Source organism: Anomalospiza imberbis, chromosome Z (genome assembly GCF_031753505.1).
Source record: "Anomalospiza imberbis isolate Cuckoo-Finch-1a 21T00152 chromosome Z, ASM3175350v1, whole genome shotgun sequence".
Lineage (NCBI taxonomy): Eukaryota > Metazoa > Chordata > Aves > Passeriformes > Viduidae > Anomalospiza > Anomalospiza imberbis.
Genome location: NC_089721.1, coordinates 14,498,529 through 14,524,505, shown reverse-complemented (window position 1 = coordinate 14,524,505; position 25,977 = coordinate 14,498,529). Strand labels below are relative to the sequence as shown.

General features: G+C 40.9%; 1 protein-coding gene across 2 annotated transcripts in view; it reads right to left on the bottom strand.

Annotated features, from left to right (window-relative positions):
- PARP8 (poly(ADP-ribose) polymerase family member 8) overlaps window positions 1-23,120 on the bottom strand; it is a 114,295-nt gene extending 91,175 nt beyond the window's left edge. For both annotated transcript variants that reach the window (XM_068176826.1, XM_068176827.1), the window contains exons 1-2: window positions 22,800-23,120; window positions 22,022-22,076 (exon numbers count right to left, since the gene is read on the bottom strand). In XM_068176826.1, coding sequence (XP_068032927.1) covers window positions 22,022-22,076; window positions 22,800-22,890 — 146 coding nt within the window. In that variant the 5' untranslated portion in view covers window positions 22,891-23,120. The remainder of the gene's footprint in view (window positions 1-22,021; window positions 22,077-22,799) is intronic.
- Between the last annotated feature and the right edge of the window lie 2,857 nt (window positions 23,121-25,977).

Below are 25,977 nucleotides of genomic sequence, written 5' to 3'. Positions count from 1 at the left end.
CTGATTTAAGGCCACAGGACACAGCAGCAAAGAAAACAAGACAGTGAGCCCCTGTGTATAATATGGACTAAATTAAGCAAAACTGAGACAAGAAACCCATGTTGAACCTACCTTCTACTTGCTTTCTTTACCTCTCACTTGACAGCTACTTATTAAAACATAAAAATTCCCTAGTGATGAAGGCCTGGAAATCAATGTTAATCAGCAGGGCAGAGTCTGAGGCATCAGCAGGTGCTTCATGAACTGCAGGCTACCTGGTTCCAAATGTGGAACAGTCACAACAGAGTGGCCATTCCCAGGGAACACAGGAAATAAAAAAAAAGTGGCAGCCTCAACAAAACCCAAAGAAAGGCAAAAGCTATATGACCCAAAAACCATCTCCTACTGTCTGTACAGTACCAAGCAGAGGTAACAGCAGCCCTGCAGCTTTCCTTGTTGTGTCTTGGAATCTAACTCACTGTCCTGGTTCACCATTTTCTCACTGCCACCCCCACTACCTTGCTTTTGGAAGAGGACTCACACCAGTCAAGAGCTGAAGCTAGTACCACATCTGACCTGTTTCTAAAAGGCCTCTTCTGAATTAAAGCACATGGCTGAGAAACTGTCTCTCTGAAAGATCCTGATCTAGCTAGGGAGATTTGTCAGACACTCCTGGGTCAAAGGTGAGACAATAGTGCATTTCAAAACTACCATGGGTGACCAAGTAGACTTCTTTATGAAAGACAAGGAAAAAATAATAATTTGGGAACATTTCACTTCTTTAAGGAAGATCAGCTGAATCCACATTCTGAGCATCTCTAGGATATACAATAACCCATTCCTATCAAAGTATTTCTAACACAATTTTCAGTTTCTATCTAAAACAACATTTACAGAACAAAATGCTTTCTATGTAGAAAATGTGGCAGTAGAAACAGTTTTCATGAAAGGAGAAGTATTTGATATTGAGAACTACTTTGTGAAGAGGAGCCTCAGCTTCCATAGGAAGAGTAGCCACATATCTACAGATATTTTATAAACCCAAAGACTAGCTAACATATATCTATCTCCAGACAGACAGAGGCCAAATTCCCAGCAGAATTTGAGCACTTATGGTTAAATGGGAGAAAGGTTAGGAGTCTAACATTAGGTAGAGAAAATATACATCTGGGATTCCTATGCAAGCAAAGAGCAGACTAAGAGCATGACCATTACACCCTACCTACCCTTCAGATACAGCATTCTGCACAGCTGGAATAGAGCGGCTGCTCTGCCTGCAAATGTGACTACCTACAGACCTCACTCATCACACAGTTTCAGAGGCAGACTTTTGACAATTTGGAAGGGATGCTGTTAAGAAGAGCACTGGCAACAGCTATGTAAATACATCTTATTTCTCTTGCAGAAAACAGGAAAATTCAAAGAATAGGAGCCAGGGAGTTGATATTCCCAATGCTACCTTCAGAGACAGATGCTGTCTCCAACCCACAGCCTGTTGATGCTCTATAGATGAATATCAGACACTCTTCTTTAAGAAACATAAACAGATAATGGGACCATATATTTTAATTCTGAAGTGTCTCAGCACTGATGGATTAAATACATGACATAAAAACGTCAATCATCTTTCTTTCAGGTGTACTATGTATCTCTGGGTTGCTGTTGCTACGAGAAGTCTTGAAGTAAGAAAGATCTGAATTAAGTAATATTCTCCTTCAGACATATTCTTTCCTATGTCTATTAAACAGAAGTGATCTAACATCTAATTTAAAGTGAATCAGTAAAGGAAAATAGCTCTTGGTCATGTGAAAAAATCCTCTGAAGAATGAAATGCACAATGATGTCCTGACCTGACTTGATTTCCCTGAACCCAGAGCAGTGCACTTGGTGTCTCACTTCACCAGAGTTTAAGTTTATGTAAATTTATTCTCTAGACCTATATGAAACATGAGGGATAGAAATTAAAGCAATCTTAGGAACAGATACAAGTATTTGTTTAACATGCTTTAAAACATTTTTAGGATTTAATGCCAAAATAGATATGCAGCAATGGTTCCAATTAAGGATCACCGATCTGCAGTCTAAGATGTGGGAAAGAAGGCACAGAAGATGAAAGAAGTTTATTCTTTTTGCTTTGCTCTAATTCCTTCAACCTTTATTGATTTAAAAGGAAATAGTTCACAATTCACATGTTAGTGAGGGCAGAAAGGGACTTGCTGAGCTGTGAATAATTACCAACTTATTTACTTCTTCCTGGAGGAAGAAAAACTCCCAGAAATGCCAGTGTCAGTGCAGACTGACAAATATCCTATTAGCTTATGTGTTACCTATTCCTTGAAATGTATGTGTGAAAGTATGGCATTGTACAGACTTTGGCTGGGCTCAAGTTAATTTTCTTCACAATAGCGCGTACAATGCTGTATTTTGGATATGTGACCAGAAGAGACCAGTCAACTCTTTCATGCAGGGTTGAAGGAGACTGCAACAAGGATATGGCAAAATATCAACAGGGAAAGACTATGCTTGGAAAGATGTTGAAGAACAAGAAAAATGTGGACCTGTTGGAGTGGGTCCAGAGAAGGCCACAAAACTCATCACAGGGCTAGGAGCACCTCTCATATGAGTACAGGCTGAGGGATTTGAGAGGTCAGCCTGGAGAAGGCTCTGGGGAGACCCCACTGTAGCCTTCCTGTACCCGAAGGGGGCCTATGAAAAAGACAGAAAGTGATTTTTTACATTGGCAGATAGGGACAGGACAAGCGAGAATGCCTTCAAACTAAAAGAGAGTAGGTCTAGATCAGGTACTGGGAAGAAATTCTTCACTATGAGGGCAGTGAGGCATTGGCACAGGTTGCCTAGAGAGGTGGTGGATGCCCCATCCCTGGTAGTTTTCAACACCAGGTTGGGTGCAGCTTAGAGCAAACCGGTATAGAGGGAAGTGTCCCTGCCTGTCTTGGAACAAGATGCTATTTAAGGTCCATTCCAACCCAAACCATTCAATGATTCTGTGATAACCAGTGTTAGTAACACAGGGCTCTTCTAGGTATTGCTGTGCAGAGCTTACACAGCATCAAGTAAGGGGTGGGGGTGGGCAAGAGTCTAGGGGAGGGCACAGCCAGCATGGTCAACCCCAAGTCACTCTGGCTGGGGCCAGCAAATGACTGGCAGTGCCCTGTGGGGCTGAGCTGCCCCATGGTATTCACTGGGACAGCTAAAGGAAGATGCTCCTAACAGTATATGCTGTGAATTTGGATTTCATATAGCAGCACCTCATATAGCAGCACTTCAAGTATTTATGTAAAATTTCAAATACATCCAGATGTGCTTTTCTTATCTCCCTTCTCCATTTTAATTCATGCAGGTCCGAGAACAACCGTGCACTTCCAGCTTTGAAGCAACTTTGAATACCATTCAGGATAACATCTTTTCAATGAAAAGCAGTCTTTTTTCAGGTGTTACTTTTGGAATACTGTGATAGCTTCTTTTAAAATACACATAACAGACCAGGAACAGACCTACACTCCACTGTGGCTCACTATAGTCCCCATGTAGTACTGCTGATGCCTTTTTGGGACTACCTAAAAACAGAAAGCAGACAAAATTAAGAGAATAAAAAGCAGTAATACTTATTGAAGGGCCTTCAGGTACATTTGGGGCAGACAGAGCCCACCCATGGACTACACCCAAAAATGGATGATGGGTCACAGGTTTTCAGACTTTTGTAAGTTTGGTCCATTTGCATATTGGGAGTTAATCTCCAATTACAATTTCAGGTGACGAAGTAATTTACCCCAAGTTTGCTCCTCCCCCAGCTCACTTTTGTTTACATTTCTTGGGGCCTGAGACAGTGAGGTGTCCTTGATTCCCAGGCCTAGAGAGGAATTGTTTTGTCTGACCAAAATGTGAAGACACTAGTTAACACCGAATATGGAGTTTAGAGTTACAGACTAAAGAATTACAGGATTACAAATATATGAAAAATATAAAAGCTAAAATCCTAAGGCATCACTTCAGGCCTCGTTGAGAACCCTTATCTGATCATTCCCTGCAGTAACCTGTTATATGAGTAAATTTATGTGAATCTGGATTACAATCCTTATTTAAAATCCCACTGACAGATGTTACAAACATTACAAATGCTTCAACTTTATGCGTGCAAATATGCAAGTATTTTGTTTTCAGACTGAAGACAAGAAAGTATTTTAATAAGAAACCTACACTATATACACCCAAATGGCTTTGCATAATTAACTCAATTTTAATTTGTTTGCCTGAAATGAAAATGTTAGTTCAGCCAGGAGTTAGATCTAGTGATTACATTACAGTTTGCAATCACACTTACAAAATATAGGGACACAAATTAATTTAGATCCAATTTTGAATCTGATCATGGCCACCATTAAAAATATCCTAAGATTTTATCAACCTGTAATGTTTGGGGGGCACTTCCTCCAACAGATTATCTTTAGTTTTATTTTTTGAAAAAAGTAAAATCTAAAATGGGCCAATTATTTCTAAGAATAAGACTAATTAAGACCTATTTTTTTACCCACATGAAAAAATATATATTTATTTGCCAGACCTGGAGGCCTCAAGCTTTAGATCAAGAATATGATATTAAGAGAAAGATGATGTTCCAGGTATCTATCCATACAGACTTCTCTCCATAATATATACTGATAAAACCTGTCATATCTACAGAGTAGCACTGAGTATGTATGCACTTACAGATTCTGATTTTTACTCTATTTTGTTGTTGTGTAGTCCATTTTCTCCCTAGAGCATCAAAGTTTATTATTCTCTTTATTCCTAGCCCATCAATATGGAATGCTATATTTCCTTAGAACAGAATATATTCCTCTCCTTTTTTCTCAAGCTTGTTACTTTTCTTTTTGCCTGAGACACCATCTTTCTTCACATGCTCATACTGGTGTCATTTTCTCTCTGACTCAAACTCTCACACCTATCTTTCCATTTCCCCTTTCAAATCATATGTTTATCTCCTTGTCACTCCCCCTGCCCTTTCTACTAATAGCCAGCCATCTTCAGTTCCCTCAGATTCTCCCGTGCTGTCTCCTGATTAACCCCTTCTGGGCACCCATACCTGGCTCCCAATCAGTAAGGCAGCTCCAGCACACCCACCTGAGCACTGATCTTGTGTGTCCAGTCTGAGCTATACTCCCAAGTCAGATTTCCAATCTGCCTAGCTGCTGAAACATGTGAGGTTGGACATGAGGCAATGAAAGATCATTACTCCTGAAACATCCCAAAGCACTCCAGTAAAGCCAGGGACACCCCCTGAGGTCACCAAACCTTTTCATCAGTAGATTTTGTAATGAGACAACAGCATTCACTGAGCCATGAGACATTCACCAAAGCTACATTAGGACAAGACTTGCATAATCATATTGTTTTAAAATTGGTAGAACAGCACTCTTCATCGAGATCCACAGACATTCATGCTGATGCAATGGTATGGCACTTTTCCTCATTCCATTAGATACCACTTTAAACATAATTTCAAATACCTGAATGCAACTCTATGCATTCATACAGTATAGATGCTTGAGTTCGTAAGTTACTTTATGTCATCAGTGCAATACCCAGCTGTGAAAGACAAGTTCATCCAGACCTTCTCCTCCATTATCTCTAACCTTTTTAAAATATACCATCAGAGAAGAACACACAAGAGCAGAAACAGGTTATAAACCACGCTGTACCAAGGCAGCCTGAGGTGAAGCTGTAGAATGAGATATATAGATTTGGAGATCACAATGTAAAGACTTTACTGGTCGGGGGGGGGGAATCAACTGTTATTTTTCTTTAATTATTAATACACTGAGGTTGTGGGTTCAATCCCCATATGGGTCATTCACTTATGAGCTGGACTGCATAATCCTTGTGGACAAGCATATTTCTACCATGCTTATGGGTTGTCCCTTTCAACCCAGAAAATTCTATGATCTGTGAAATATATCTTAAGATGTCAAAGGCCTGATGTCACAATTCAGTGGCACCTGAACCTCACACAGAGAGTATGCTGGACATGCACTGTCATTTTACTCAAAACACCACAGTAAGGCATGAATCTCACAACTGCTTTGTAGTAAAAGAGGGATTAAGAGCAAAATCCAGTTGAAAAATACAGGAACCTATGTCAACTGACTCAGTTGGGTTTCACTTCACCAACAGAACTCTTTAGATGACCCAGAAGACAAAAGACTGAATGCTCAGTAAAAAGTCTTTCACATCTCCATTCCTAACCAGTCATCTCCACCAAGCACCTCTTGCTGCTCCAAAGCATTCATCCAAGCTGCCAGCATCCAAGCAGCCCTGCACAATTAGTCACACTCAAAAATCTTTACAAAAGGATTCAGGATCCTGACACCAAAGTTTAGAAAACGTAAAAGGTAAAAAATGAGAAAGGACTTGACAATGCAGAGGTTTTAAGAAATTTTTATGCTCTATTTTCATGCTGGTACAACCTAATTGTGGGGCTGGATTATGCTGTTACACAGTTGAGCACCCTGACAACTCTACGCTAGGAACAGATCGGGATCCTACAACAGTGAATGGAGGGCAACCACGAGAACAAAATATTAGTCATATTTTGAAACAAAAAGGGCCTGCATAGATACCTAATGCTACATTACTCTAGACAGGAGCCAAGTACCTAAATTCCCTGGGAGTGCAACTCCTGACACAAGCCTGGCAGTTTTTCCTACTGGACAACTTTGCAAAGCCTCTCCTCAGCACCCTGACAGTCCCACCCAGAGCTGGGTCCCCACACTGTCAGCTCCAGTGCACAGGAAACCAGAGAAAGGCCAGTACACCTTATGAGATAGGTACTGTAAGACCTGAGTGAGTTACTTTGCAAATTATTCAAAAGACCAACAAGTGTAAGCTTCTCTGACCCAAATGCCCCACTGCTTTCTTACTAGTACAGGGGCACTTGCTTGGCATGTTCATCCATCTTCACTGTCAGTGGAAAATAAAGTTCTAGATTTTATTTTAAAAGATGAATGTTTCTACCATGCTGTTTTGTAAGACACCTCTGCAGGCTCATTTGCCACTTTACTAAATGTAACTGTGAAGCAGATGATTATGAAATAATGCAAACTGAATTTCTCAAAAAGCTATTGATGACATTGACCATGTGATATGGCCAATCTTAATGAAAATTATATTAAGGAATCAGAGAGAATCTTGAACCTCTGTAAATAAATTCATTTTATGCTTAAACATAAGGCAGGGCAGGGGGGTGGTTAGCTAGATAGATGACCAAGATACACAGATAGATACACTGGGTTAAGTTCTTGGAGTGTAAATGAAGCCAGTATCATTGCTTCAACTTTATACAGATGATTGCAGCTACAGAAATAATCAAAGCAATTTGAACTATAAATGGGATTATTTCTAAATTAAATTTGGCCAGAAGTTAAATATTTTCCTCAATTACTCCAATAAACTTTAACTGAAAAAATGGAATAGTAAAGGTAAAAAATTACCATATAAAAGAAACTAAACTGTGCTTTCTCTTTAATTAGCTTATGTCATCTCATCAGTTTCCTTTCATAGTCCAGAGGTGGAGAGGATCAGGCTAAATGAAGAAACCTTTTATATATTCTGTTTCAGTCAACATACTGATCAGCAGCAAAATGAAAATGTTTCTGTGATAATCTCCTGAAACTTATCAAGTACTATAATAAAAACCTTAGCAGTTCTGACCAACTCACTTCAAAATTGAAACAATCTAGGTAGGAAAGTCCCAACATCACCCCAGCCCACTCAGCCTTCACCTCACCAACCAAGCATTTTTTCAGTACAGTATATTATGTAGTTAGTTCATCACAAGCATATTGCATTCATTAGACATTGAAATCACTGAAGTTTGGGAGCTGTAAAGGATTCTCACTCAGCCAGTAGCAGCTAAATGTCTCCATCACTGGCATAATGTGCCAGTACAGAGGGATGGGCTACACCCAACAAGGAACTTCAGGATATTAGGGGTAGAACAGCTCAACTATTTTATCTATCTGAGCCATGAACACACATCAGTCAGGTGCAAAAAATATTACTTTTTGAATTTTAGGTGGAAAATTTGAACAAAGTGTGGTATAAGTCATGCTCAGCCCTTCAGATTAAAATAATACAAAATCTGGCATTGTATCACTTAAGGAATTAACACTACTATAGCACGTAATACATCCGGCTTCAAACTCTTGCCAGAACTATTCACTGCCATCAAAAATAAATTAAAAATAACTCAAAGAAAATAAGAGGTAAACAGAAACAGATATTTTCATTGTCCTTACTGTCTTTTAATGTGTATTAATTGTAGAGGAAAGTACATCTTACTCTGTCTTTGCTGTGTAACACGATCTCTTTAATAAAGACACCTTCCCTACACAGGCAGGCTTGCACCTTAAACTGATGTAACAGAACTGAATATTGACCTGTAATCTTTCTTTGCCCTACTTCCTCCTGATTTCACTTCTGTAGTCCTTCATGCAATGGTAGCAGCAACAAAAAGAAAACAGTGAACCTCTTCCTGTGACAAGGATCTCCCACCTTCAGTCACATATTAGCAACACCCTAAGCAATGTTGCAGAACCTTTGCCAGCCTCAGGGCCACTGTGACAACTTAGCAGGGAAATGAAATGAAAACTCATTTGCATGCGTATTTTTAAAAACACACAGATTTGAATGAGAAAAAAAAATGAAAGGGAAAAAAAAAACTTATTATGAAGAGCTCAGATGTATTCAGATCTATAAATCCTCTCAGAAAGGACGGAATTCTAACAAGAAAGCTGAACCATTTGCCAAAAATCAACGTGTGTGCACACACTGTATATAGTTTGGAGTGGCTGCAAATGCTGCAGGTTGGTTCATGCTAGATTATTGCATAAGATTAGCAATGGCAAAGAGATACTTTCTGTGTAGTTCCTCTTCAGCAGCAAATATTTTATGCTTGAAGGACTCCAAGACCTCTGGGAAGCTGAGGCAATAAAAAAGGTCTGTGATCCTTCTTCAACTCCTTTCTTCCCAGATTTCACTGATACTGAACTTACAGAATTCCTTCTATTAGCCTGGCATGCTTTTTGCTGACAACAAAATGTTTCCCCCAGCCCCAATGTAATTTCTTAGAAGTTAATTGTTTATTTTACTTTACCTGATTCCATCAAACTGCCCTGCAGGGTTTTGCTATCTGCCAGCCTGCTACTAGTACTCAAGTCCCACTTGCCCTCAGAGTGGAGGAGAGCAGCCTTTTGGAAGTGCAGTCTCCTGTGGCAGACTGCCAGGCTCTATCCCACAGACAGGACAGCTCAGCTGGGATGGCTCTCTGTCCTGCTCTAAAAGCTCGGAAAAGGACGGTCACTGCAGGTGGATGCCAGGGCACTAATGGAGGTGCGACAGAGCAGCCTTTGCGCAAGGTGCACACACAAGAGTTTCCCACTCCCACCATTTCCATGGCTGTGCAGGGCACGGTCCATGGCTCACCCCTCCAGCTGTACTTACTGGTACACCCCCCACAGCAGATTTCCTGGGCACTACAGGCCCTGTGTATGGAGGGCACACCTCATCCACACTCTGCCTTTGGGGTTGGTGATCTGCACAACAGACAAACCCAAGGTGTCCAGTTCACACTATTGAAACTCCACTATCAGGACTCCTCTAACAGGACGAGTAATTCATCTGTGACTTATACTATTATAAATCAAAGCAGAATACAACCAAGGAAAAGCTCAAACATTACAGAGAGTAGTAAATAGTCACAATCAAGCAGTCCTGTTACTGACCAAATACATGAAAAGAATACTGTCATGATTGCCAAAGTGAGTACTGTGAGTAAGCACCCTCAGTGTCCAAAGTGATAATTAAGACCACCATGTGCCTAATGAACCATGCATTGTTACTGATCGAAATACTGGATTTCTTTTATTTAGGGGAACAGAATTTAAAAATAGTTACTGGAGAGAGACTCACAAAGGTCTACAGAGGCTGCTTGTTAAAACGTAAGGAGTCTATTATATGAAGAATGGGAAACCACATAGGCAACATTGGGTTTATTTCCTTTGTCATTCTATTTTACATGTTCTATCACACTAAGAGCATGCAACTTCTACTGGTTCAAGCTAAAATTTACTCTTACACCTGTGCAGCATCTACAGTTAAAGATCTGAAATACACACCATTTCTGAACATCTAAGTTTAGACTTAGGTGCAACAAAAATCACAAAAACACCCCAGCTTAAAAGGACTTTTAAACTGAAACCAGTAAACAACTCAGGCAGCAGCTGTAATTATTTCAGCAGTGATTTCTGTGATTTTTTCCTAGCCACATAGCAACGAACACATGCATCCATTATTCTGGTGAAACTTCTGAAGAACTGAAACAAGCATTTCAGAATCCGTATCTAGACTGAAAAGAACTGGGAGATGTGTGGTCTAGAGCTGCTCCACACTCCTAACCTTCATGGCACACTTGTGTAACACCAACTGTTTCACGTCTGCTTCAACAATACAAATTCAACAATACAAACACAATCACCAGAAGTTTTTGTCAGGATAAATCAGTACACACAGCACTTCTGGAAAACAAAAGGCTGTAAGAAAGAAGGTGGAAAATGACAAGTTGGGAAAAAATAGGAAGACAATTGCAAGGAGATTATGCTCCCCAGTGGCACAGACAAAATTAAACTAGCCAGAGTTGGTGTCAAACTTTCTCTAACTTCTGCAGACTGAGGTCATCATTATTGCCCAAGGGGGAGCACAGAGGTGGTATTTTCTGTGGGATAAGTCTTTCTTGTGCCAGAGGTATCCCGTGGGACCACCAACATTACAAACAAACTGGTCAGTGCTTCACCAAGCTCAGCTTAGTACTGAAAACAAAAAGAGACCACTGTGGTGTCTTGGCCTTTGCCTACAAGTTGTACCACATGCAAACCTGAGACCCAAATGCCACTCTGCTGAGAACACTTGTTTGCTATGTGGGAGAACATCTCAAGTCCCTAGCACTTCAGGCATCTCTGCACCATTTTGGTCCTCCTTACTTCAATACAAGCCATTCCTAAAAACCGTACTTTGTATCTCACTTTATCAGCCTTGATGCACTTTGTCCTTACTTGTCACCTAAAATGCAAACAGAAATAATGTGTAATTTCACTTTGGTATGTAACTAATCATGCATATACTCAACTTTTCCTTTTAGAAGGCAAAGCATATAACACTTATATTTAGCTTTGCTCTATTTACACTTCCTTAACAAGACGAATATAATTATAGAGAGGTCCGCAATGCTGTAAATTGGCATGACTTCACCAAATTCCATGGCAATTTGTCAATTTAAATTAGCTGAGAATATGGTAATAATGTTACATCACAAAAAGTACAAGAGAAGTTAACTTGGGACAAAATAAAGACAGGAATATGTTGTCAGCAGCAACAAGAAGGACAAAATGCTCATCAATGCCAGCAATTTATGATGATCTGCTCAGTATTTATGTCAAAAGTTCTGCAACTTACACACACTGAGATATGCTGGAGATGTGCTTTAGAAATTGCCACGCCACACAAGACACATATGACACCTTTCACAGTGGTCTTCCAGTCAAAAGCTTGACTCATTGTGCTGCTGGCTGATCATGACTTTTTAATAGGTGAAATAAGTAAAGACTGTAGCCAGCTTTTCTTGACCCCAAATGGTGATCGATTTATGTGCTCCATAAAACCAATAGCTTTTGTAAATTTTTATCCTGACTCATTTAGCTAAAACTCCTGTTCTCTTCATGGACAGAAAATGCCTAATCCTTAGCATTCCCCTGGGAGGCCAGCATCTTCTACACATCCATGTCTGCCTTGAAGCCAGACAGTGCTAGATATAGAAGATATATATTTACCCAACATATCTCTTTGTGTTTGCTGCCCTTGGCAAAGGTCAGTTTTCTGCTGAACTGCGGAATGAATGTGTTTCTTCATGTCTTAAATAAAGGCATACATTTTAGCAAAATAATATTTTTTTAATATCTAATCATTGATAATTAAACATAGAAACAGCATAATAAGCAATTATTCATCACAAGAGGGACATTCCATAACAAGTAAATGATTATGAGTGAGATGTAAATTCAGGTACAAAAAAAGCCTGGAGTCTCCCTGTACTTGCTTCCTCCTCATCTGTGATTCACAGGGAGAACGCGATTCTTCTAATTCACTGTATCTAGCTAAAACCAAAAAAGTATTAGACTCACTCACAACTCATAATTTAAAAATAGAATACCAAAATGAACAAATAAAATGCAACAGCAAAAACATGGAATTGTAAATGTCCCTAGATTACACATCAAAATATCCAATTTCACGATTCTTGACACCCATTGATAAAACAGTAGTCCTTCTTGAGCATGAGCCTACAAAATCCTAGTATTGAAATTTTATGCCAAGTCTGACAAGCTGTCTTCTACAGAACAGTTAAAAGTCTTCACAGCAAAATAGTTCTTTAACATTATACTTTATTAAAAGAGCAGAATTAGTTATGTTCAATTTTCAGCTCTAACTCTACTACAGGTACAACCATGTATGAAAGAGTTCATGTAATATTCATAGAACTGCATCAAAACAGTTAGCTACTTTATATAAGTTCACGTCTGTAACGGAAGGCTATTGATAGTGCCCATAAGTGCTGCACTACAGCATAAACCAAGTATGTCTTCCAGAAGTTTTTAATACCTGAATGCCACTTTTTTTTGGTCTGAAATACTGTAAATTTTTTTTTTCCTATGTTTCCATTGTTTTGCAAAAATATATATTGAAATGACCAGATTTCACACCGTTTAAATATAGAAAAAATCAGAATGATACTTTTAGTTTTTTTCACTGAATCATCTTTGAGAAGAAATCATCATTTCTCTTTCAACTAATGGGTTATACCTACAAAAAGATCTTGAACCATTTTCAGACTCAGCTTAAGAACTGATACTGATTCTGACTGAATCACAGTTAAAGAGGCTTTTAATGTGGCCCAGAAGATTACATTCTTAAAAGATGACTCTGTGACAACCAGGTTTTCAGATGCTAAGGCTAGAAAGACAGAGGAGGAGCATGAGTTTGACAACTGGCCATCTGTCCATGACCTCAGCAACATCAGCAATCTGGTAAGCATGCATGAAACACAGTTTTTTTCCAATGGATAGATTGCAGCTCCCCAACCATCCACAAAAGTATTCAAAAAGGAGAAAACATCTGCAAAGATGACAGAAAACAGAACCCTGATGTCGCTGTAGAGCAGGACAGTAATGAGAACGACTCCACATTAGAAGGCAAAGAGAATGAACTCTGATTTATTTCAAATGCACCACTCTATATACAGAGAACATTGTGTGACTAATTTCATTGGTCTTAAGAGTAAAAACATCTCACACTATTGGTGTGCAATGAATGATGCTCGGTGGCAGAACATATCTATAAACAATGTGAACAAGATAGATTAGAGATTTATTTACATTCTTTCCCAACTGTCTCCCAGGCTCTTACCTGGTTAGAAAACCTTCTCTTTTTCTCTCTGACTGAACTGAGAATATCACACCATAGTCTTCAGAATTTCCCCCACTCAGATGAAAAAAATCACTCAAACTACTGTTCACTATGAGTAGTCAGCACGAAATCAAATATTCAGCAGTATGACTGTGCACACAAGTGAGTCTCTTCACATCAGAACTAGACTCAGAGCTGTATATCAGATAATAAGTTGACTATCAACAGGTACTTTTATTACAATGAAATGCTTCCTGGTTTCAACACCTTTATCAACTCCAGACTGCCAGAAAAGCATCCTAATTATTTTAGTGTATCACTGTATGTGTGAATATTCTAGGGTGAGAATTCCCTATTCAAGATGACTTTTTCAGCATTAAGGAAGAAGAATAAGCAAGAATGAGTGATGAAACACACACACAAAATATGTAATTTGCTGAAAAGCTAATGACCTGAAATACTGTGTCTAATCCATAGCCTATTTTTTCTACTTGACAGCGACCAGTGTCTGTCATAAACACCTTACACATTTTTGGGTAGAAACATGACAGCTTAATGGTGAAAAGCAATGCTGTCTTCTAGCTTGGCTCTTAATGTGAAAAAAATTCTTCTATAAAAGCTTAAAATGGAACACTTATTTAAAGCAACAAGATTTGAAGATAGCAACCTGCACAAGATGAAATGCAGAATGCTACACAATCTGAAAGGAATTTATCTTTTAATTATATACTCCTTTCTAGAAATGGTATGTGACCATTTTTTGCACTCTGTTTTGGCAAACAGTATACTTCATTATCCAGGTGATATGCTGTTTCCCTTTTTATTTCTGATCAGTGCCTTGAGGCTGGAAGAAAACATCTGAAGGGTTAGCTAGTTTCTTTGAGCTTCTTCTTTGCCCTTAATTCCTGGCTCCAGACAGGCTCCCACTGAACATTATAGACCTCTCCCTTGGAACAATTCAGTGCCATCCTAATTGCCAGGATATGCCACCATCTTCTGTGACAGACATGAGAAGACAAGGAAGGCTCACGCAGATCCTCTGCCTTCAAGCAAGCTACAGAAAAGTGCTCAAAGCACTGGACCAAGGCTGTTTTCTGCCTGCTGCCTTGAATGAGCACATGCAAGACCATGGCTTACTTGGATGCCTTAGGAGTAGGGGAATACAATTTCTGATGCAAAACTCCCAGGAGAACTCTGACTTGTAAAAGAAACAACTGCCCCCACTCCTTACTCAAAGCTCTTTCTTGCTTTTCCTCCCATAGAAGTGGGATGGATGCTGTCTTGTGTGAGCATGCAGAAAGCTCTCAGGGGAAGGAGATGTTAATTCTGTACCTTGTTAGGACTCTCAGTAAGACTTTCTAGCTCCTGCTACATGGGACAGTAAGTTTACCCTTATGAGTCAATTTTATGTCATTAAAAAGGATCTCCTTTTCCTCAGATGAGGCATATTCCATGAAATACCTGTAAAAATCTTCACCCTTCTGTAGCAAGGAGGACATAAATTGTCCTTCCACAGGATTTATTTAATGCCAAAGCAGAATTATACATTGGACATTTTTTTCAGATTTACTCACATTTCACCCTTTTTTTACTTTTAATTTTAAGTGAACTCTCCCAGCAAGTTTAAATTTACTTTCACTCTAGGTGCTGAAACTGTTTGGACTCGGGAGTGGTTAGACTCTGACTCAAATGACTATTCATGTTCTACACAGTAAGTAATCCATGGAAAAAAAAATGCCAATAGGTATCTTCAGATCTTTATTTATGAGGAATTAAATATATGGGAAATTAGTAGAGACTAACAGGAAAAGGCAGAAATGGCATTAGTCCCAATACAGAGAAAAATGATCTAAATTAATTTTGGCAGAGTGAACTCTGCTTTCAAATTTATTTGTCTTACCACATTAACATTTTAGCAGTGACAGCCTACAGGTTTATATTTAGGTACTAATATGTTAAAATATGTGATGAAATTAGAGAAAGAAGTTACTGAAATTGTTTTCTGTAAAGACATTCAAGCTCTACCCCCCAACTCTGTGCCGGAAAACTATTCATAAAACAGTGCATACATCTGTATAGCAAAAAAAATTGTGATGCTTATAAAACGTGCTCAAAGTTAATACGAGGACTGTTACGTGGTGCGGCAGCTTGACACTTCCGAAAACTAGACCATTAATTTAAATGCCTAAAACCACATTTTTCTCACTGAAAGGAAGAGGTTCACAATTTAAAGTAGCTGCTCTTAGTATCAGTACAGTAGGCAGCTGAAAGAGGACAGCAACTTGCTTCACCAGACCTGAACAGGATCTCCACAAGACCATGCTCTCCCTCAAGTATATGTTTTTTACATGATGCAGTGATGGGAACAGAGTTCATTTCAGACAGACTTCTTAATAGCAAGGTAAGAAGGAGCTGTCAGACACAAACCCAGCAAAATAAGGCAAGCTCAGTAACACCATGAGCAGAATGGCAAAGGAGATTATGCTTTTCACAACCTTTCAGCATTGGACTTAATGATGCACTTTTACTTTTGTGTTCAACTAGACCTCTTTCTGGGATGAGTAATTTGTTAAATCACACCTACTGAATTTCTTGCAGTATTTACCAAAAAAACCATCTACAGGAATGTGTGGTTAGGTTTCATGTACGTACTACACGCAGACAATATTAGAAGTAGTATAACATTAGAATGAAGGTACATTAACAGCAGCTTATAGAATGGAAAACACTTGTCTTAGAGAGAGATTTTAAAAGTGAAGTTTTAGTAATGCCTGACCCAAAACTGCTATTTTTAAGTACCCAAGGCTGTATTCAACATTACCTTATCTACAGAATCTTTAGTGAAAAAATTGAAATCACAATTCTTGCCATGTTACAGCTAAACTAGATTCCCATCTCATATCAAAGACTTCTCTTTCATGGAAACAGTGTAGGAAATGGTGTAGGAAATGGTGTAGGAAATGGTGTAGTAACAGCAAAAATGTTAAGTCATATTTGATAGGAAATTTAAAATTGAAATATGTAGAAATTTTACAGGTATTTTGAATTAGCAACTAATAGATGGCTAGGTAAAAGCTGTGTACCTAGTTTTCACTCCTCTCTTACTGTAAGAGTAGATTTCAGGAATGTAATTACCTACTTAATAAACTGAACACAAAGTTACACACAGCCATCAGCACCAGGAGATGAACTGTGCTTGCACCTGCCCTTCCTAGGCTCTGCATAAAACTGATTACATCTAAACTAAAATCAGTCAGGGCAATGGATTCCATTAAAATCAAGTTCTCACCTTGGTAAGTCATACTTTCATGAACACTTTCATCTTATGTAAGCTACCACTGTTTCCAAAAGGAACAGTACAATCTTCCCTTTCCAATCCTTGCACAGCCTGTAAGCACACTGCCATTTAACAAAACTGACAGAGGAGCTGAGTCCAATCCAAAAGATGTTGATCTTAAACTACATGATTTTGGAAATAAAGAAAACCAACCAAACAAATGTGTTTCATTTTGGTATTTTATGATGGACACAATTACATGTTTCAGTTTAAAAACTGTTTTTCAGTTTTCTCTTTTTTCCTATATTTTACATAAATTGAACATCAATATTAAGATATGTTTCATTTATCCCAAACATGTTTTTCTTTACAACTTTGTGTACCAAAGACTTCAGTGTTATCAGAGTTACACCAGAATTTCAAAATTCACCAAATGGAATCTCTCATGTAGGCAGTTTTATAAATAAATCCACAGAAGCAGCAATAGAGCATACCATAAAAGGGGAGAAAAAGGTTATCTGCACCTATTTATTGTCAAGTGGTTTAAATACCTAGTGGACATATTGTGCTAGAGCTTCAATTAGTGGTTTCATCTCTAGCTATAAAGTTACAAGCAATTTAGTCACTCTTTCAGTGGCAAAGTTCCCTGTCTGTGAAATGCTTCATTACTACAGTAAAATGGGAAGTAACTCATCATTTTACGTGACAGCGTCTGGTACTACAATAACCTCCAGAATAAAATACAAAAAGCCAAATATTCAAAATGAAAACCACATAAGATAACAAACTGTGATTATTTTAAGCAAAAATAAACAAATACTTCAGACCAAAATTTCCTAGCTTTTTCTTAACTGCCACTGTTACAATCACTGTGCTGAAGTACAGAAGGCAGAACAAAAATCCACTGCATGAATAGGAGATCAGAACTTTGCTGGCAAAATTAAACTGTATGTTCAGGTGTTACCTAGTTGCAATGTACTGCGGTATTAGATCTCATTATTAGTTCTCATGCACAACCTTATCGTCATTGTCCTTCACTGCCAATGAGTTAAGAACGTATTTGAATGAAGAAGTATTTCAGGACTGATATGATGTCCTTGTTTAGCCTCAGGGAAAAAAAAGAGCAGGGTGGGAAAAATACTGAAGAGAAAATATCTTTCTCCAGGACAACCAAGCACTGCTTCTATGTAAGAATGTCAAATGACATATAAACTGATAACAACTTCAGGGCAGCATGCATTTTTATCTGAAAAATGACAGATCAGCATATCTATTCAGTCTGCTTGGTTTCTGGAGGAACAGTGTTTCATACAGGGACAGAAAAAGGAAACCAGAGATTCTTCTAAAGTGAAGAGCTCCACATATTCACAATTTAATATCTGTTTTAGATCCTGCAGAAAAAAAAATACTGATTTTTAAATTTTCTTCTAGATATAGTTAAAGGAAAGTAAATCTTGCACAGTCACAGCACCTGACTGAACACCTCTTTTTATAAGAAAGCAACCTACTTATTGCTTTCTGACAATGGGAAAAAATTAAATTGATAAACAATCTGCCCTCTACTTAGTGCCCACATTAAGCACAAAGACGTGCTTTTACTAATAAATAGCTAATTACAACCTTCCCAAAACAGGTCACATCTCTGCAGTGACAAACAAATTTAATAATTTGGAAGCGTGAACACAATGCATTAAGGAATACAGTCTAAAAGGATTGTCTGAACTGCTACTAAGTTACTATGGGATTACAAGTTAACTCCACATAAGCAATAATAAATGTCCTCTGTATCAGGCTTATCTATTTGGATGGATCTGAAGCATGCTTATGTACTACTTCAATATTTCAAAAGTGCAGGAAGAGGCTATGCAATCAATCCAAGCAACAAGGGAAAAATCAGATAAAGTCTGAGAAGCTGGTCCCAAGAAAAAAAATCTCACAGAGATAATAAACTTAGCAGTTTGGAAAAAAAAAAAAACCACAAATAAACCTTAGGTCCTCATAATAACTGAAATAATAGTGGCACACTGACCCAAATCTTCTGTTAATCTAGCTCTGGGTTTATAAATTAAGATCATTGATAAACAAACAAAATGGGCACTAGAGGCAACTACAGTATGCTGAGGAAAACCCAAAGAGATATTTAACTTGCTAGAATCATCACTTGCCAAAGAATCCTGCTTCTCAAACAAATTCCTTTCTTTCAAGGGCTTCTGCTCTTCCATGTAAGCACTATGGCTAAACCAAGGCCATATTACACACTGACCTAAAAAAAGCATTTAATGGAAACAAAGTGTGAAAAATTCTTAGTTCCAGGCATGGCTAATAATGAGTACTAAAGTACTGTAATCTTCCTAAAAAACCCTTCTACTCTTATTCATTCAGACCTTCTCTTGGTTTGAACACCCATTCAGCGAACATCCACTCCTCTGCCCATTACTCTAATGCTTGTGCTCCTGTGGACTGGAAAAACAAAAGTCATTGGGCTGAGTATGGGAAGCAACTGAACAGGGCCTATTGGCTGATGAGTCCATGACCAAGATCTAAAAGAAGCTATATGATTTCAGGACAGCTCCTGAGTGCAATAATCAAAAAATGGTGTTTCCACTCAGAAAATGCACAGCTGCAGCAGTGTCAGCAAGAAAAAAATCATAACCAAAGGCCAAAAAGAAGGTCCCAGGATGACCCTGTCCTCTCCTAAACCGTTACCATGTATAAGTCACTGCTGTTGACCCTGTACTGGAGACTTGCCCAAATGCTGCACAAGTTGCACTACAGCTGCTGCTTCACAAGAACCTCCTCTAAGAAGAAACCACTCACACACCTTTCATGTAAGAAGCTGAAGTTTTGTTCTGAACAGCTTTCATTTTACACACTTCATATGTTTGAGAGCTTACTGCCTTAAGCCTGCCACTCAGTATACCACTGTACACTAGGAATACCACAGAACAACTTCCTCAATCACAATATAGACAAGGAGGGAAGACAGAGAACATGAAACCCTTCTCTAAAAGGACGCTTTTTAAATGTGCTTAAAATGTTAAAGTGAAAGTGGAATTTGAGTGTGCTCTAAGTAACAACCCACTTCCCCCAATTTCTGTAAGCATTACCGATAGTTTCTCAATTCTATTTGAAAAATCAAGGTCCTGAGACTGTTTTTCAGCCATCAATTTACCAAGCAAATGCTGATCCCTGTTAAAATTCAAGGCTGGGAGAACGTAAGGCCCTCTTCCGTTTCTCATTGAGCAAGTGCCAACACTTTGTTTCAACATTGATAAACCAGTTTGTTTGCCATCAGTTATACCCTTAGGCTTTTCACTTTATTCAGCTCAGAAAATGGAAACAATAGACAGGTTTAACTTCCTGTTCTCCTTGCTATGATATTTGGTTTAGAGAACAGTTCAAAGTAACTTTCAAATTTAATCATTTTAGTTAAATGATAAATGGTGTGTCTGTTAAATAGTTTTTACTATATTGATTCACAGGAATCTACTCCACAGCAGGTACTATAAAAAAAAGCATACTTTTACTGATGCCAAAAGAACATGCAGGACTTAGCCCTCCATATGCATGTCTGACTGTGGTTCATTTTACACAGGCTTTTATACTCGTATAATTCTGGCATCTGCTCTTTTTTGTTTCCTTATCTGAAAGGTACAGTTTTAAGGGCTGGGATCTTAAGTAACTTGTGGTTTCATTATCTTAGGGTTACAAACATGGTAGATAGCTCCTATCATATTCATCAGATTTATCCAACTGATACTACGCTTTGCTATAACTGTGCTTTATTGATTATGTTCTTCTCTTTTCTATCTATTAAAATAAAACTTAAGACTGTGCATTCTTCTTGCCTTTCGTGATAGTTAACGTGCCTCCCCCTCCTTATCACCTTAGCCCACCAGGGCTAGGCCCTGCCTGCAAAAGTGATTACAGTTAAACACCGCAGTTGCACCTTTAAGGTTTTGTGAATTCATACATATGCTAAGGTGCTTATGTCACATGAGGCCTGTGTTTCAGTATCAATCCTTTCGAAACTGTCTTAAAACCACACCAAAACAAAGCATATATTAAAATACTGATGGCAAAAGTACACTATGAGCAACCCAAAATATATTGGTTCTCAGCTACTGGTTGAAATATTCTACTTCATTGAAAATGACAGAAGTTGTCCTTTCCTTTAGTAGGAAGTGGTAAGGTAGTGAGGTGGGAAAACCTTTTTCTGAGCAACCCTGGAGCCTGGGGACCATCTGGGAGTCTGGTCCTACAGCCAGATCCCAAAGTATGCACAGAGGGAGCATCGATGGCTGTACGAGCGCTGCCTCCACTGACAGGTTTACTTGCAAAGAATATGAAAGAATACAGTACTTTAATGTGATGTACCCTGCAAAAGAAAAATAACTGACAAAGATACCAGAGAAACTGAATTATTTTAAAAAAAAGGAACAAAAAAATTAATGCAAAACTTCTTGCTACATCAAATTCTAAAAATTTAGCTAAAGGAGACCAACTTACCATTTACTTTTAGCACCTTATTAAGTAAATGATAACTAACAATCCAGGAAAGAAGAAGAATGTGTTCAAGTTTCTACATATAATTCCTTTTGAAAACTGACAGGCACAACAAATACTGAAATATATTTTGAAAATGTGTGCAGGTACAATCCAATTTATAACCACAAGCTTGGAACCACTTAAAAATAACATTTAAACATTCAATACAACATGTTTTTAGCCTTCTAGGTTATACTGACATTTCATTTAAAGTCTCAGGAATTTAATCTGGTCAATGGCAGACAGCCTTGCATCTGCCATGGGACCAAATATGGCTCTCATGCACTGAAGTAAAATGCTGATGGGAAATTTGGCCTATTTGTTATTACAATCATAACTTTTCCCAGCTTCTTAACATGAATTAACTTTACACCATACATTGATGCCTTTGCAATGTTTCTGTTAGGTTTGCATATGGCAGGAATCCTACGTCTCTACATAAATTGAGAAAAAAATAAAAGTCATAAAGCTTCACAGAGCAGGACTCTGAGGAACTAGCCTCTGACGACTAGGATCACCTTTCTCATCACCCCCCTCCACACCTCTTCCTCAGTTTACGCTTGCACGAATGCTGATGATTTAATCATCCTTGCAAAAGATAAGGAAACAAAAAACCTGACACGTTATTGAACCACTGCATTTTACTGCCACCAGGAAATGGAGTCATTACTGTAAAAAAAGTACCTTTTGGAGCCTCCAATATAGGTGAAAGTAAAGGTGGAGTCTGAGTACCTGAAATCTGAAAGACAAAGAGCTGCTTTATTACAACTTGTCTTGATTTTGGCTGAAGTAGCCGAAATTTTACGGAGCAGCATTCAACTCCCGACACGGGGGCGGTGGAAAGGGAGTCAGGGTGAGCCAGAGGAAATGCAGCATCTCCCCCCCAGCCCCTCGCAACAAGTGCCCGGTGCTATGGCAACGGCAGGGAATTCCATTGTCACACACGGCAACAGGCAGCCGACAGCCGGGCTCCTGCGACGGCTCATCGCGACCGGCGCAGCCGGGGCGACGCGAATCCCCAGGGGAGGGCGGCGGGGGCTGCTGGCACGGACAGGGCCCCGTTTGCGGCTGGGTGTGCCACCGGCCTGGGGCCGCGGATCAGGGCAGGAGCCGAGGGCGGCCGCCCGGAAACAGCCGCGTAGCGAAACCCGCCGAGCCGCGCTCGGCCGCGGGCTGCGCCGGACACGGGCTCGCACCCAACACTCCCGGTGCTGCGTGGCCACCGCTACGCTCCCCGGCTCGGGATGCCGTCCCCCCCACCCCGCCCGCCCCTTTCCCGGCCGGCGCCCGGTCTCCCCTGCCCTCATATGCCCTCGGAAGGAGAGGAGGAAGACGGGATCTAAGAGCGGCCCCGCGGCCGGGAACGGCGACGAAGGGCACGGGCACGGCGGGAGCGGGGCGGGCGCGGCGGCGGCGACGGGAGCCTCCGCGCCGCCAACCTGGCTCCCGGGGACAAACTCACCTGCAAACAGGCAGTCCTTCTCCGCCTTGCACTTTTGGATCACAACGTCAATATCCTTCTGAATCCTCTCTTGTCTTGAACACATCCCCATGAAATAAATCCCAGGGGAAAAAAAATAGCAGCCTTTATTTCCACCCCACCCCCCCCCCCCGCGCTGACAGGCTTTTTTTAAGATTCAGCCCGAAAGAGCCCGGGGCTGACGAGCAGGAGCCTCCCCGGGGGTCCGGTGAGATTCGTTCGGCCGGTTGGAGGACGTTGGAGGCAGGCGGCGGGAGCCGACGTCGTTTGCCCAGATACGCCCGCCCAGATGTGCCGCCGCTGCCGGTGAATGGCAATTTCCTCACAACGGATCCAGCGAAGGGTGGCGGCGGCGACACGGGATCCCCCCACCCCCCCCCCCCCCTCGACGCCCTCTGGGTTTTTTGGGGTTGGTTGGCTGGTTTGGTCTTTTTCTGGAGGCAAGGAAAAAAAAAAAAAAAAAAAAAAAAAAAAAAAAAAAAAAGGGGCGGGGGGCCAAGCCAACCCGGCCGCTGCCGCTCACATCCCTGCCCCTCCCGCCAGCAGCGGCGATCGCCGCGCAGTAGCAGCACAGCGCGGAGAGCCGGCAGCGGCACCCGCACCCGGTCCCTGGCGGCGCGGCGGGGCCGGCGCTTGCTGCAGCGACGCCGAGCCGCAGACCCTCCCCTCGCTCCCGGCCCGGCACGTACGGCCCCCGCCGGCTCCCCCGGCGGAGGAGGCGCGGGGGGAGGAAGAGGCGGATGCACAGAGCCGGGCGGGCGCCCCGGGAGACGGCGGCGGGCGCGATGGTCCCGGCCTCGCCGCTCGCCTCCGCTCGCCCGGGCCCCGGGCACAGGCTGCCGCCGCCTTCCGAGCGATGGGGAAATGCCAAGAGCGAGTCCTGCGAGCGGCGGGGCGGCTCCCCAGCCGCACCGGGGAGGAAGCGGGCAGCGCCGTGTTGCGCAAGGCCGGCGGCGGCGGGGTTGGGGAGAAGGGCGGCTGCGGCCGCCGGGGGCGCGGAGCCCGCTCCCCTCCGTGCCCGCGGCGGGAACGCCGACCCGCGCCGCCCTTGCTGGGAATGCCGGGCTGCGCTGCCGGGGCTGCGGCTCTCCCACCGCCGGTCCCCGCGCCTCTTCCACGGCGGCTGCGCTCCTGGCCGGCACCGCGGGCAGGGCTGTGCCCGGCTGTTCCCGGGCAGGACAGCCCGGCAGCCCACCCTTGGCCCAGTGCCGTCCCCCGCCAGCCTCCCTCTCCGACTTGTCGACGGGTGTGCGTGCCCGTGGAAACAGTAAAAGGGGGATCTCTGTGACCACCGTGGTATTAATTGCGCTCCTCTCTCTTCATTCTCCAGCAAAACTGTCTCGCAGACCTAAGGGCTTCGGGAGAGGGCTCGGGCAGTCCAGTTCCTAGCAGTGGGCGCTCATCCAATTTACAGGCTTGGGGCTCTAATGCAGAGCCCCAGTGGGGAGTAATGACCATAATATAACTTGGAATGAATCATCAAGTCCGCAAAAACAGGTATTCTTCCACCCCAGTGCAATGCTTATAATTAATAAAATCAGATCTGAAAGTAGTAGAAACAGATTTGATATAACATTGAAAGAATAATCACAACATTCTGGTTTTATGTATTCACCCTGCTCTGAACAGCTCCTACGTATTATTCATTCATAGTGGGTGGGGTTCTTCATTCTAGTGGGTGGGGTTTTCTTTTTCATTTAGGAAGTCTGTATTAATCAAGTATTACTGATTTCAAACACAGATGACAAACAGTATTTTTATGAAAAATTAACTCCATATTTTTTTCTATCAATAGGGGGGAATAGAAAGGAACTTTATATCCATCACCTGATAAGACTATCTGCCTCTTAATAAAATAATTTATCTTGAAGGGATGCTTCCAGATGAGTTTTCAGTGTGGAAACTGTACAAGACTGCTTTACATGCGAGTCTGTCCTTGGATAAAACTTACTTACAGTTAGGAATCGATTTTTTACCATGAAAGTTTCTACTTTTTTTCTTCTGCTTTGGTAACAGGGAGCACCAGGTTAATGTTTTTCAGCAGATTTATATGAGGAACCCATGGCAGGAGATTTGGAACTAGATGATCTTCAAGGTCCCTTCTAAGCCAAATCATTGCACCGTTCTATGATTTTACTCAGCAAGATTTTTCCAAGGCATACAGAAATTGTCACTATAGTCCAAAATATAGTATAATATGGTAAGACTGTCATTCTGTAAAGTGATGCAATGTTGGTTAAGAAGTGCTGCTTCTTGAGGTGTTTTTCTAGCTCTTCCAACTACAATATCAGCAGCCATTATTCGCTGCCTTCCCCTTCATCACAGTTTAAAGACTGAATCAGGACTTGATTTATTCTGGTGGGGTTTTGGTCCTGAACTTTGTAGTGAAAGGTCTCTGTTATCCTGCCCAGGTAGATCAGAAAAGGGACAGGTTATTAGCCTCCCTCTCATAAATATTAGCATATTTATGCTGACAATTCTGCTAACAGTTTATTCTAACCACAGGGTTCTTCTCAGTGTCATGACAATTAGCACAATTCTTGACTGCCTTTTTAAGCCTCAGACTCTTTTCATAGGCTTGGTAACAGTGAATCAAAAAGTCATCCACAAACTTAAAACACCATGTTCCAGAATGTTAGTATGTTTGGCTTCACAGCATCAGCTGAATTGAACAAGAAGTCTGCAAATATGGTTATTTATTCTATTACTTTTTATTTATTGTAAGTGGCTTTAAAATTCCTATTTTCTTAAGTCAGTTTAGCTGTTGGTTTACCTGATGACTTCACTACAGTTATGGCAGCAATTGCTGATTTCAGTGAGGAAAAGTTCAATCATAGCTTGAGGTCATTCCATTTATTAAAATACTGAAAATTAGGTGTTGGAAAGTCAAGGTGAACCCATAGAACTGATCCCTAAATTTGTAAGGATTGACAAGATGTTGGCATCCAGGTGCCCTAAGTGTTATTGCAAATGTATCTGTTTGCATGCTGTAATCCCTCCACAGGGGATGTAGCCCCTGTGCTGGCTTTGGCTGGAGCTGAGATGAACAGCCATGAAGAAACTTTCTGAAGAGCTTTACAAGTAATTTCATGAACCATAGGACAATTGGACTTGAAAGTAATTGTCATGGCTCAAGTGAATTCAGACTATGTCTTTCTAG